Source organism: Rhopilema esculentum, chromosome 4 (assembly GCF_057945365.1).
Source record: "Rhopilema esculentum isolate cy_ngs chromosome 4, ASM5794536v1, whole genome shotgun sequence".
Taxonomy (NCBI): domain Eukaryota; kingdom Metazoa; phylum Cnidaria; class Scyphozoa; order Rhizostomeae; family Rhizostomatidae; genus Rhopilema; species Rhopilema esculentum.
The window spans coordinates 9,743,137-9,756,426 of NC_142818.1; the positions used below are offsets into that span (position 1 = coordinate 9,743,137).

General features: G+C 35.0%; 1 protein-coding gene across 1 annotated transcript; it reads right to left on the reverse strand.

Annotated features, from left to right (window-relative positions):
- Window positions 1-30: 30 nt before the first annotated feature.
- On the reverse strand, window positions 31-12,801 carry LOC135691007 (palmitoyltransferase ZDHHC3). The gene is made up of 9 exons (XM_065208722.2): window positions 12,273-12,801; window positions 11,493-11,617; window positions 10,283-10,303; window positions 9,635-9,658; window positions 8,902-8,953; window positions 8,173-8,254; window positions 7,303-7,433; window positions 2,992-3,038; window positions 31-1,696 (listed from the first exon to the last, which is right to left on the reverse strand). Exons 1-9 carry the CDS (start codon window positions 12,684-12,686, stop codon window positions 1,582-1,584), a joined length of 1,011 nt encoding a protein of 336 aa, XP_065064794.1. The 5' UTR covers window positions 12,687-12,801; the 3' UTR covers window positions 31-1,581.
- Window positions 12,802-13,290: the final 489 nt, after the last annotated feature.

Here is a 13,290-nt window from a genome sequence, read left to right on the forward strand (position 1 = left end):
GCATAGAAAAAGTCAACAAACACAACAAAATTTGCAACAAGGGGCATTTGTTTTAAGAAAGAAAGTTACAAATACACATATAAAATCTGATTGCAGTATTCAACTATATGTAGGTTTCGGCTGAGATATTCATGTAACGAAAGTGCCGAGAGAAAATATAAGCAAGACGGAAAGGGCAGGACTTGAATCCACGACCAACGCCGTAAGTTATTGCTCTACCAACTCAGTTACGTTTTCAACCTATACCCTAAAACGTGCCACCCTCACATACCGACCCCTTTTGAGTGCACAGGGAAGTCAATCCTGTTCTGCATTCGGATAACGAATGATCGAGGGTCATGCACATCTCTACCTTCTACTGATTTTAAATCTTAATTTTACTTCCCCTTTACACTATCTTACTAAAAACAGCAAAAAACTGCCCTCTCGTTTATACCTCTCACGATTCACGTTTTCACATTATCCTGAATTAAATTTCGAAAATGGCTATCTGGAATCGTCTAATGATAGGACACTAATGTCTATGCATCCATCAGTTCGACGCAGGAATATCTTAAAAAATTTCGTTAAAACAAGATTAAGCAACACGATAAACATTATCTTTAGACTAGTTTCACAGTCTAATTGGGACATGGCTCAAGAGAGCAGTGTATTACCTTGATGAATTGTTACAAAATTCTATAAATATTCAAGTTTAATTTAACGACATTGAGAATTAATAGTATTCTTCACGCCGCTGTGACTAAATAGCATCCTTTACGTTGTTGATACTTTTTTCCATCCCGATTTAATATTGATGGCTTTAAAAGTTACCAACATGATTTTTTTCCAATAAGATTTAGAGCGGCAATGATATAGTATTCAATTTGGCAATATCGTATTGTTTAAGATGGGTTTGGGCGGGGGGGGGGGGGGGGCTCAACAAATAGTAGATTCTTACATATAATTTACGAATTAAAAACAGCAAATCTAGGGCAATCGTTCATCTGCCACGTGAGCAGCAAAAAAGCCACCAGCCACCAATGATTAAAAAGTACATTAACAACTCAAACATCCATTAAAAGATAATTGTACCAAATCGTCCCATATTTCCACAAAAGCCAGTACATAATCATGTAGCTTTTATGGTAATCATACTATTTCAAAACTTTCCCAAAAATTGTTAAGATAACTCCTTGTATTAAGAAAGCAAAACTGTTATACATTTTGAGGCAACTGAGTATTTGCTATAACGACTGTAAAATATATTGAGTCTTCAGTGCGCATAAAAATGCACATTTCAGCTGTACCAAAACTTTGTTTTAAAGAAAGAAATCAAACACATATATATATATATCTAAAGATCCTAGTGCTGTTTTAAAATTAATGCTCAAACTGGGGAAATGGAATACCAAAGGCAAATGAAAAGTAAAATGCTTAACAATTAAAGAATACATTTATATCGACGTTAACTCTTGACATGCAAAGCAAAATGGTGCATTATCCCGCGGTGCTAACAATAGGATATCAAAACAATTGTTGCAAGCCCTTGAAAGCTGGTTTTAAAATTCACACTACATTTCACTACACTCTAACTTTAATTTACACATCATTGTACACAAACTCATTTCTTCTTCGATAGACTGGCGTTGAACTGAACGGAGACAACCAGTGCACAGAAAGCTTCCCACCAAACACTTGCTGGAGACGATGTTGCCTGGCAACGAAAAAAGAAAGATTAATAAAAAGGAAGAAGCAGGCCTGAGAAGCTTAAAAATTAGGCCTGACCTCTTTAAAAATTCCGACCTTCAGACCTTAACTCTCATAATATCAGGACTAAATGCCAAAAGCGAAAATAGGCCGTAAGAGAGCTTATCGTAACGTCAAGTATCTTGACGTAGGAGTCTCACGTTGGATTTAACGATTTAAAATAAGACACCTGCGAATGAATTTTACAATATCACATTCAACCGAACCAAGTGGGTAGAATAAACTAAAAAAATTGTTTGTTTCAGTATTTTTGCCTAATATTAAAGTTGGAAGAAAGGCCTTCATCAGATTATAAAAAAATCAGGTTTATAACCTATTTCAGGCTTCAGCAGTAGAGAGCTGTTATGTTTATCAAACTAAAACCTAGCATGGTACTAGTAGAGTCATACTAAACCCCAGTCTAAGACAAGGTTTAGAACAAGGTTTATGTCAAATGTAACGTTGAGGAACTGGAATAACTATTGTATTTTTAGTCATCGTAATAAACATGAAATTTTTAGTAGCAGCTTAGAGCAGCCATTCTGAGAAACCCAAGCTACGGTGACGATCTCCAGGAATGACTTCAGAAGTCATCGATCATTTCATTTGGCCGTTTGGCTCAGTGGAATGATCGCGGCTTTTGATCCTTTGATGCCACAAACTGGAGTTCGATTCCGACTAAGGCAGCACCCTTGTGAGTTGTGAAAATAACTTCATTCTGTCAGCCTTGGCCTAGTCAATAAATATAGATCTATATATAATTACTCAATCTGCAGACAGTACTGTTTCGCCCTTCGTGGGTTCATCAGTGCAGCACATAGCTTGTCCGATACACAATCCGAGATCCGAGCCATGCTGTCAGAGCAGCAAAGCAGTTTCACAGATTGATTGTGAGATCCTGTCAAGAGTACTCAACTGCGCATGCGCAAGTATATTCAAGCGTGTACAACTCTGTCTATACTGCATCGAGTACTTTATGACAGACCGAAAAAAGTAATTTTCGTCATAAAGTTCTAAATAAATACAAAAAATATGTATAGATGGATATCTGGAAAAATGCCTAATTTTGAGAATGGACCTACCTGCTTACAAAACTAACCTAAGATTTCATTAATATGGCAAAATAATACGCAAGAATATTTCAGTTTACGAGGTTTAAAAAGTGCAATCATTCCTAGAAAACAGAAAAGTAACAAATAACACACAATATAAAATATGAATCACACAATAAATGTGACACAACTAATAAAACATGGATCTTACCAACTTCCTTCCTTTTCTCTCTTCTCTCTTTTTAAATTTTCAATTGTCTGCAATTAGAGATCACAGTATTAAAATACTTATCTTAGTTTTTAGTTCAAAAAAGATTTAACAGTTATCTGCTAAAATGAACGAAAAAAGGTGTCATTCCAACGCGTTTGAGCTTTGAAATTTTGAGGAAGGAAAGGTGTATAAGCAAAGAAAAATTGAGGGAGTGGCCAAAAAATTGGAAGCTTGAGGAAGTTTAAAAAGTCATATTGCCTTTTGATTTTAAATATACAACCACATAAAACATTTTAAAAAATGCTTAAATGCTTATTGAGGAAGTGGCCAATAAATTGGAAGCTTGAGTAAGTTTAAAAAGTCATATTGCATTTTGGTTTTAAATATACAGCCACACGAAACATTTTAAAAAATGCTTAAAGACCTGTTTTTAATATGAATATGTTTAAAGAACTGTTTTGCACTGTGAAATTCAGGCATTAACTGTTTATAATCTATATATTTAAATTTTGACAATCTTTTGTATTAATTGAAAAAACATTTAACTTTTATTCAGTTTTAAAAAATGTCTTTAATCAAAGACAAGCTACAAGTTTTAAAACAATGTTTTTGCAGAAAGGAGTTGCAAATCGAGGGAATCAAGACTAGTTGAGTACTCCAAATATCCTGACCACGCCAATTTTAAACCCATCAAAAATTAGGAGGGTCTTATTGTAAGATTTTCTTGGCCGTGGGGAGGTGGACAACTTTTCTGGTCTCTGGCTGAGAATTTCTTTACCTTTCTAAAAGGTAAGGAACCTAAGTATAGAACTGAACCAAAAAACCAAATAAGTACTTCGCTTGTGACATGCCATCGAATGTTTTAAATAATTGTTGCAAAGAATCATCGAATGCTGAACAGCTGTACGCGATATGAAAACTGGTTACCCGTAAACATTGCTGACGAATACAGCCAGTGCATCCGCTATGATCGCAAACGAATTCCACTATATGACAACCAACTTTTAGGGATTTCCGCATATAATGGCAATTATGATGATTTACAAGCCTCTTCCTTGACTACACTATCATTCCTTGTCTTGACAGGGTCAGTTATGACACCCCCAGAAATGCCCAGGGCCTTAGTCGTAAGTTTTGAACTGACTTTAGCCCCTACTGCGACATATATCGACCAAATTGCTTAGCGATTCTGCCATATTTTATTCAGAGATTACCTGTTTCCAGAAGGTGAGCCGTTCATTTGTACCAATTATCAGGAAATAATGGCCTGTGTTAATATCGAAATCACATAAGGACTTTACATCTTTGGCTGGCAAGTCCCTAATACCCAAAATAGCCTCCCCTCCCCCCCCCCCCCCAATAAATTGCTAAGGCATTGAATAACTTTATTAGCCCTCTTGCTTATTTTTCAGGCCTAGAATAGGAGACTTTTTCCTTGCGTAAATCTACAATTTAAAAAGGAAAATAGATTTCTTGCTTTTCTGAACTCGAGTCTGAACTGATGCCCTCAGTTGTGCTACAAGTATTTGATTATCGAATGCGGCCTCGCATATGTTATGAACCTCAATAAAATTTGTCTCCATTGTCGATTTTGGGCGATTTCCAGTATGTTATAGAGGAAAAAATTCTGCACTGGATAGTGGAAAATTCGCTTTTCTACCATTTTCTCCAGGTTGATCTTGAATTGAACGCTCCACGACCTCACTAAATCCTATCTATACTCTACGCTGAATGGGTTTAAATAAATTGAAAGTCTTTGTTGCAATGGACAGGATCCAGAGTATCCTTATTTTACCGTAATTGATTAGTGGCGTGCCGAGGGATTTTATCGATGTGAAAAATCTGTCGTGCACTGAGTCACACCACTTTTTGACTAGCGACTTCTCATCTGCAGCGACTAATCCATGAGATATGCTGAGGATTTTCCATTGGGATTTTCATAGAAATACTCGGAACGTTCTGAGTACTAAAGCCCAGTTCAAATGGGCAGGGCTATGGCTGTGAAAATCTGATTTCTCACCTAACCGAGATGATCTCGATGGTTTGGTATACTTTCGTATGGAGATTGAGAATCCAAGATGGGACCAAGAAAATTTTGCCTCGGTATCACGTGATTGATGACGTTTTCGATAACAGCAAAAACAGTCACAAATCCGTTATATATTCAAAATAAATTGTACAATTTAGCAATTTTGGGTTTTATGTGAATGCGCATTTCAAGAGCTTTCAATTGATGTATCATATAATCGAGACGTATCATATAATTGCTGACGTTTGCTAATTTTGTGACGTCATCAGTAGATTTTCCCAAGTTCTGCCACAATCTTTGTGCTGATAACTAAGTGAGTTGAAATTCACTGCAAATGCCCTAAAACTATGATGATCTAAATGTGTTTGATGCTTTTCGACATTATTTGACTACGAATGACACTAATAAGTCATAATAAGCATCATAATGCACTTGTGTAGTGCGACAGCAATGACGATAAAAGCAGTTAATTTAGAGAGCGACTCTACACCTGGACGCTACAAGCTTTTTTACAAATATTGAAAAAGGATTTTATATCTAGTTAAAATTATTTGAAAGCTAATTTCATTCCAGTGTTGAGCTAAAAGTCTTCTCTTTGCTTCTATGCATAATTACGTGTGCCTTGGTAATAAAAATTTCATTACAGCCGTAGCCTGTCGGCAGTTCATGGAGGAGTTCTGCCACAACTTTCCTGGAATTATCTGGAAGCAAATTGGACGCAATAAGCGTCACAGAAAAGGCTGTTACATTCCTGGTATTTTCTTTAAGCCATATTTCAATTAGCCTGCACGCAGTCTTTTTGCTGTTGCGGTTTTAGAAAAGACTGGGCGCCGGTTATATGTCAATGTACTTGGGCTTTTGCTGATCATGTATGCACTAAAATAAACGCCTTGTTTCTCTGCGAGAGGCGCCAGCTTGTCTGGTGTCGGCTTGCAAAAGAACTAGCGAAGGCTACATTTCGCCCCACATCAGAGCCATACGTTTGTCGCACGGAAGTTTATTTTGTTTTCCGCAAACCCGTATGCCTTGAACTTATTGAGTTGAGAAATCAGTTTAGATTAGAGTTGAGAACTTTTTTTGCCTTCCGTATGGAAAATTTCTTAATGGCCGATTTTGAAGGGGAACTTTGTGAAGACATACAAAAATACAATGGGCTCCGACACAGGTTGGAAAGTGGGGGGCCAAGCGAATACTTAACACCCATAACAAAAGATTTTCAAACAAATTCTATTGTTTTCCAGAAAAGTGAGGGGGCGATGCCCCCCTTCGTCGGAGGCCCTAAATACCTCCACATGTATGATTCCTTGCTAGAGGGAATTCTTGGACAGGAGCAAGAAAAATGGCTATTTATAGGTAGAATATACCGACATGCTTTGCTGTTTCTTTTCTTCTTTTCTTCGTACAAGTAGAAGGGCAAGAGTAACATTCCTCGACGGCATGTCTGGAAACTATCAACTGAAAAAGCTTATACGGCATACTGTTTCAAGCTTCCAGCATGGACATGCGGAAAACCTACGTGTTTACGCTTTTGGATATGCAAGATGAAAAGGCGTATGCTTCAAAGCTTACCCTTGTGCAGAATTCAGCATAAGCTAATAAGTTCAGAACTATAAACCAGGCTTAAAGCATCAACAAGCATTCCGTGTGGGTGTGGTTTCATCAATCCCACCACTATGCTGAGATGATAAAACAATTATTCATCAAATAATAAAATATTGCTCTCTCGGGGGTACATTAAACGGGGAAGTGTCATTATTTAGAGGTTACTTTTTTCTGTGCAGAATTATTGGTACCAGTTTCTTAAATATGTGCGGTATCATGGGTACCATTCGAATAAACATGCAGAATTATGGGTAACATTTTGGGAAAAAATTGCAAAATTATTAGGAGGGAAATTTAGCATTAACAAAATGATGAATGTCCAGTTAGAAATGAAAGTATGAAATATGTGTAATATTGAAATTTTGGGGCAAATGACATACAAAATTCGTTTGATTGTTGCTTTTTGAAAATGCTATTTCCATTGCGGAATTATGGGTATAGTTTTCATCATGTTGCGGAATTATGGTCACATTATTTTAGACGTGTGCAGAACTAAAGGTTCAAATTTTGAAACAAAATCACACGTCCCGCTCAAAATTAGGCTTAGCTTCATCCCACTCCCCAAGATCACTTTCTGCTTGATACTTCAATGTCACAAAAGATTGATAGCCTTGCCAAAAGTCAAAAATCATTTTATTCATCAAAAAAAGTTAGCTTTTTAAAAAACAAAAAAATATTACCGTTTCATCAGAAATAACTGCCTTTACTTGAGTACAAAGCATAACCAAAGTGAAAATCCCAAAAAGAAGGCCTTCGAAAACCAGAAAAATTAAGAAAACTATGGTTGCTGGAGGTGAGAAGTATGTGCAATCTACGAAATAAAATATTTTCATCATAAATATGGAAAAAACCTACTGATGAGAAATGTGGAGTAAATTTGCTTAAATTAAATATCATTGAACAGATTTGCAAGCAATATTTTGCAATGGCTAAAAGACAAGATATAAAACTACTTTTCATTGCACAGCAGGAAACATTAGCCAACGATTATAGGTAGGCCCTGAACCGATTTGCCTCTCCAATGTGTCTTTAAAAATTAATTTTCGAGGCAAAACGTGATGCAACTTGTGTATGCTATGAAGACAACCATTCATAAAGCATCAAACTAATTGCAAGCTCTAAAAGGGTAAAAAGTTTATTCTTTGTTTTTTACTATCAATGTGTACTTGACATGTACACCTCACAAAGAAATCAGGTGCCCTTTTCTCTACATTTGTAGTAAACTCGTTTCTCTACATTTCTTCTACATTCCTTTGTAGTAAAATTTTAGAAGTATTAACCATTCGAATTTAGTTGTATTCATCAGAATATTAGATGTAAATTGTGATGTATCCAAATAAAAAAGTCCAGCATGAGAAGATTATTTGAAGATGGCACAAAATAGCAAAAAACCAGTAATTTTCTGCTCACTTTCGGTCATTTCCCGGTGTTTATACTCTGAAGAGTAACATACGAAAAGTGCTTCAGTATGCAATGTTTGCTATCTCAAGCCATCTTCAAATCTTGTTGTACCAAATATTAAAAAGATTATTGTCCATTAAGGAACAAACCTTTCCATTCTTTGTCAGCACATGAGAAAACATAACTGACAGCAAGAGCCAATGCATAAATAGATATCAACATGATATAGAACTAAAAATAAAACAAAACATAGAGTAAGCTGCCTTAAATACTACAAAGCATATATGAGATATGTTCATATATGTTTGTATCCAGGTACTTTGCTATTTATTGGTCAATTTATGCATAGTTATAGAAGCACAGCAATGACCAATAAATATTTTTGGAAAAAAGCCCTTTTAACAACCTCTTTCAAAAAGCTTGTTAGCATACTCCAAAGATGTTTTTTATATTTTATATCCTTAAATAGCAGTTTAAATCGTGCCTGAAGCAAAAGTGACAACTAATAATCAGAAATATCGGGAACAAGTTAGATTGTGATCATTTCTTTGATAACTGCATTATCTTTCACTATCATCAGCATTGACAGCTTGTACGGTGTCCTTTACTTAGAGATGACATAATCTTAAAGAACTGACATTTAAAATTTTTATAGAGCCAAGTGCCAATTCTTTATGCTTTGATGGCATTCTGTTCTTGGGTATCTAGCTTTCTAGCAAACTTGCTCCTTGTTGCAAACACAGAATAACTGTTTTGCTACACTTACAAAAGATTTCTAAAACCCATTGCATACTAGCAGCATTTGGCCACAAAAGAATATGAAACTATTTGTATATCAAAATCCCCAAATGACAACCAATTAATAACATGTCACTTACAGTAAAAAGCATGAAGAATTTCTGATTGTATTCCCCAACGCAGTTATTGATCCTACAAAGAATGGAGCATGAGATGTAAGGGAAACACAGTAAAAACTACAAGAAATTTGTCAAGTTAGAAGTCAAGTTTGTCAAGTTGATATATCAAGTTAGAAGAAAAATATCAAGTTTGTACAAAACACAATGACAGTAGTTTTGGTAGGCGTTCATAAAGGCATGAAATGTTTAATATGACAAAAGGAGGTATAACTGCTAAAGAAGAGAGCTATAACTATGATAGATGTATATCTATGATAACTATGATAAATAAGCCATTGAGAGAAACCTGTGGATTATTCAGTCTGCACATGGTCTCTCCTGTTGCCATATATAACCAGATACTTTTCCATGCCAACAGTTGTACTTTTTCCCACAAAAAAGGGAAATCTTTTAATTTCTTCCCAGGGCTTTCCTTGTCAATATTTAGTCTTAACAGATCCTAATGGTAGTGCTTTCCATTCTAATGAAAGGAATCTTATAATAACTATAATTTGCACCAATTTTTCATTATTTTTTTCAACCAAAAAGCCTATTGTGAATTCTAGGGACAATTCACAGTCAAATGGCAACCATAAACACCAAGTCCCAAAAGAACAAAAAGTTGGTGACTATGAGCATAGGATTGTAATATTTCTCCTTTTCCATCAATCCTAATGGGTCAGTTAAGTCATAATACAATTAATCCAATACATACCAAGGGCAATGATGGTCCATTTTTCTGCAACATAAAAATATCATTTTCAACAAAAATGCTCATTTTAAACAGACATAGATAATTAGGAGTCAAGAGAAGTATAATTCGAAAAAGCTTTTGTGCCTCAGAATTGTAATAACCCCAAAACAATTTAGAATTGTCTTGTTCTTTGCAACAAAGTGTGTAAAACTTCTCCTAGTTGACAGACCGATAAACAGAAATTTGCATTGAATCACAATTCTAATTGATTGTATTTTGTTTCATATCCTTATACATTAATAGGGATCAGCATCAAATTTGTCACCTAACATATAGCCATTCAAGCTAAACTTTCAACTTTGTTCTTCTGACCTTCAAATTTTTTAACACTATCCTGAATTTTGATGTAATTTCTATTTAGTGTTTCAAACATTGAAACAAAGGATCTATATATTCTTATATTCTTTGATGTAGTATAAAGTTGATATAATTATATATTTATAATGCTTGAAAATCAAATATAGAAAATCAAAAATAAACAAACTATTAAGAACAAATTGAGATTATCTACTTGTAATTGTATTTAGTTAACTTGTGAAGAATACCAAAGGTGATACAAGGAAAAAGCTCATTTTACCAAAAAAAAAGCAAAAAATGACTTGTTCTTACCTAACACATCTTTGACAAGTGCTGAAAAGAGATGAAAAACAATCAAAGTTTTTCAGAACATAAAAATATATGCATATGATTGAAATCAAAGTCCTACATGAGAGTGCTACAAATACAATCCTGAAACGTGAATGATTCAAACAAATTCAGTAAACTTTACCTAATTCACACATTGCAAAGAATATCTAAAAACAACTGATATATTTGTAGGCGATACATAAGGGGTTATTTTTCGAAGGATTTGAAAGGAGTGAACAACCTTGTCTTAAAGGAGATCAATAGCTGCTTTGTCCCAATAGCATGCTTTTAGTATGCTGTTGCCAATGAATGGCCATGGTCTGCAGTGTTAAACACCAATAAGCTTTACATTAACAAATTAAATATTGGCTATGAAAATTTGAGTTTTATGAAGATACGTTGTATTACATAAAAATGCTTAAAAAACAAGAGTAGGATTGTAGAATTGTTTGTCTTATCTATAATCCAAAAATATGACCAGAAATTGTCAATTTTAGAGACATTTCTCTAAAATGTCACTGCAAAATGTGGTAAAATCGTATTGAATGCAGCACTGTTGCGGTTTCTTGAAACATATATTGAAATGCTATGGATTAAGAGAGCTAAGGCATAAAGAAGAGAAACAGGTCACTAGTTTCCAAAGGGTACACAGTAAACATTGATGGGAAAATGAGAAGATTGGTCTTTTGGAAGACAGACAGCACAAAATCCTTTTCTTTCATTTTTCTATATTTACTTCCAATGGCATTATGCAAATGTGGAATGGCGCTGAGAGCCTTGGCATTGCTAGAATCTAGCTTGTTACCTTAAAATTACTAAAACAGACCCTAATGCAGACAGTGTTGAAATCACAAATATAAAGCTAACCATAAATAGAAATCCAAAATAAGGGGCATAATGAATCAACTAAAGAAAGGAATTCTACAAAATTGGGCACTTACAGGACAAACCATATTTTCAAGCTTAACTTGTTGAATAGGTCATGTAAACCTTATCTAAATCAATATCTTAACTACAGCATAAATAATTAACTAGGTAGAGCTTTTCATATCAGTATGCAACTAACCACTATGCAGTCAGCTAATGAAAACAAAGACAAATTGCAGAATCTATTCAAGCTTTTGAAAAATAATATATACTTTGACAATTTATAACTTCAGCATTATATAAGCAAACATTCTATTCAACTTACCTACAATGATGTGCTCTGTTCACTTTGATGCATTCACATTTTGTGCATCGTAATACAACATCACCAGGTCTAAACCCTAAGCTCTTGATGTTATCTTCTGTGAAATTTCCTTGTGGGATTACACCCTAAAATTTAAGTGAAAGAATGCATTGCAAGCCTATAATTTATATTTAGTTTTTAAAAAACCAGTTTTATAATCACAAAAAATTTCAAAAGAATAACAGCTCTTAATCACTCAATGTGTTCAATCTACTGGTCAACTGCCAAACCAACGTAAACTCAAAACCCTTTAACATATTTTGACCACTAATATAACTTAACAGTTTGCAACACCATAGAATGTGATCAAAATGTGAACAGAAATCATTTTTAGCTAATGGTTAATTTCTCAATTCATCTATTCAAATGTATGTTTTTCAGCTTTGAAAACGAATTGGTGTGAGTCTCATTTTAAACATTGAGTTTGTGGTTCTTTTCTGATTATGCAATGTCAAATCTGGAGGCGAAATCCTCTTGTGAAATATTTGGAATCTCCAGGCTGCCATGAATAAATAATGTTTGTCTGGCGTGTAAAGCAATCCAAAACACCAAATCTGAACATATCACTGTTAAAAAAATTTCTTCAAATTTGAACGAAACAAGTGAAGATTCAAAAAGGTATTTAGGCTTTAAAACGTCAATTTAGACCGGACATACCGCACGACAAAGAAAGCTAATTTATATTACAACTTAGTCAATCTTTTCTTTTGGAAAAAAACATTGCACTTTCTTACGACTTACAGGGTCTGTTGTCATAGATCTTGCATGAGCCGAGATCGCTAAAATTGCCATGAAAGTAAACAGAACAGAGTGAACGTAGGCCCACGGCGACGCAGGAAAGTCAGTCAACAATATTACTCCAATAACTACGAAAACTGCGTAAAATATAAGCCCGTATGTAATTCCAGCGCATGTTATACCGAGTCCATCGTAAACAAACCAGTTTGTTTTACAACAGGTCAAGCTAATTCTTGCCATTTCCCTTGAATTGTCTTCCCTAATATCTGTATTCTTATTTATCTGATCCTGTTGGGTGTTGGTCTCCCTGTCTCCTGTTAGAGGGTCCTCGCCAACTACTTCCGTAATTGATTGATAATTTGTCCGTTCTTCCGATTCGGGCCCAAGTATTTTCTCGACAGGTATAGCTTCGGTCATTATATAGGAAGAATGAAGCTTGAAGTTTTATCAAAAACCAACAAAATGTTAGTTTTCCATCGCCATTAGGTAATTAGGTTCAGTTCAAGATTTATTCCACACGAAACCTCTATTTCATTTGCTCCTTCGCAGAAACATGTTTTCGAAATTTGAAACGTCACAGAGAGTCGCCGGAAAAACTCTTTATAGGGACATGTGGCTCTGGGGGAGGCACTGTGAACACGTGCCTCCATCTTTTAGAAAAGTTATATATGCCTTTCTTGTAAAAAAATCACCTTTTGAAATATCTGAAAGATATTAGATAGCATCTGCACGTTAGTGTGCACAGGGGCGTCACTTGAAGGGGTATGGGGGGTGGTTAACCCCCCAACCACAAACATATGGCCTTCTTGCAGGGCAAAACTGATTTTAGCAGAGTAAGTATTTCCTCCCAATTGATATGCTTTAATGTCATTCTTATACAACTGTAGCGAAAAGGTAGTTTATGCTTGGAAATTGTCTGTTCTGAAGTTAAACGATAAAAACTACCAGTGACACGAAATAGGGATTGTCAGTGATAGTTTGGTCTGGAGGGAATTGTTTTCAAAATTGATTCTGATTTTAT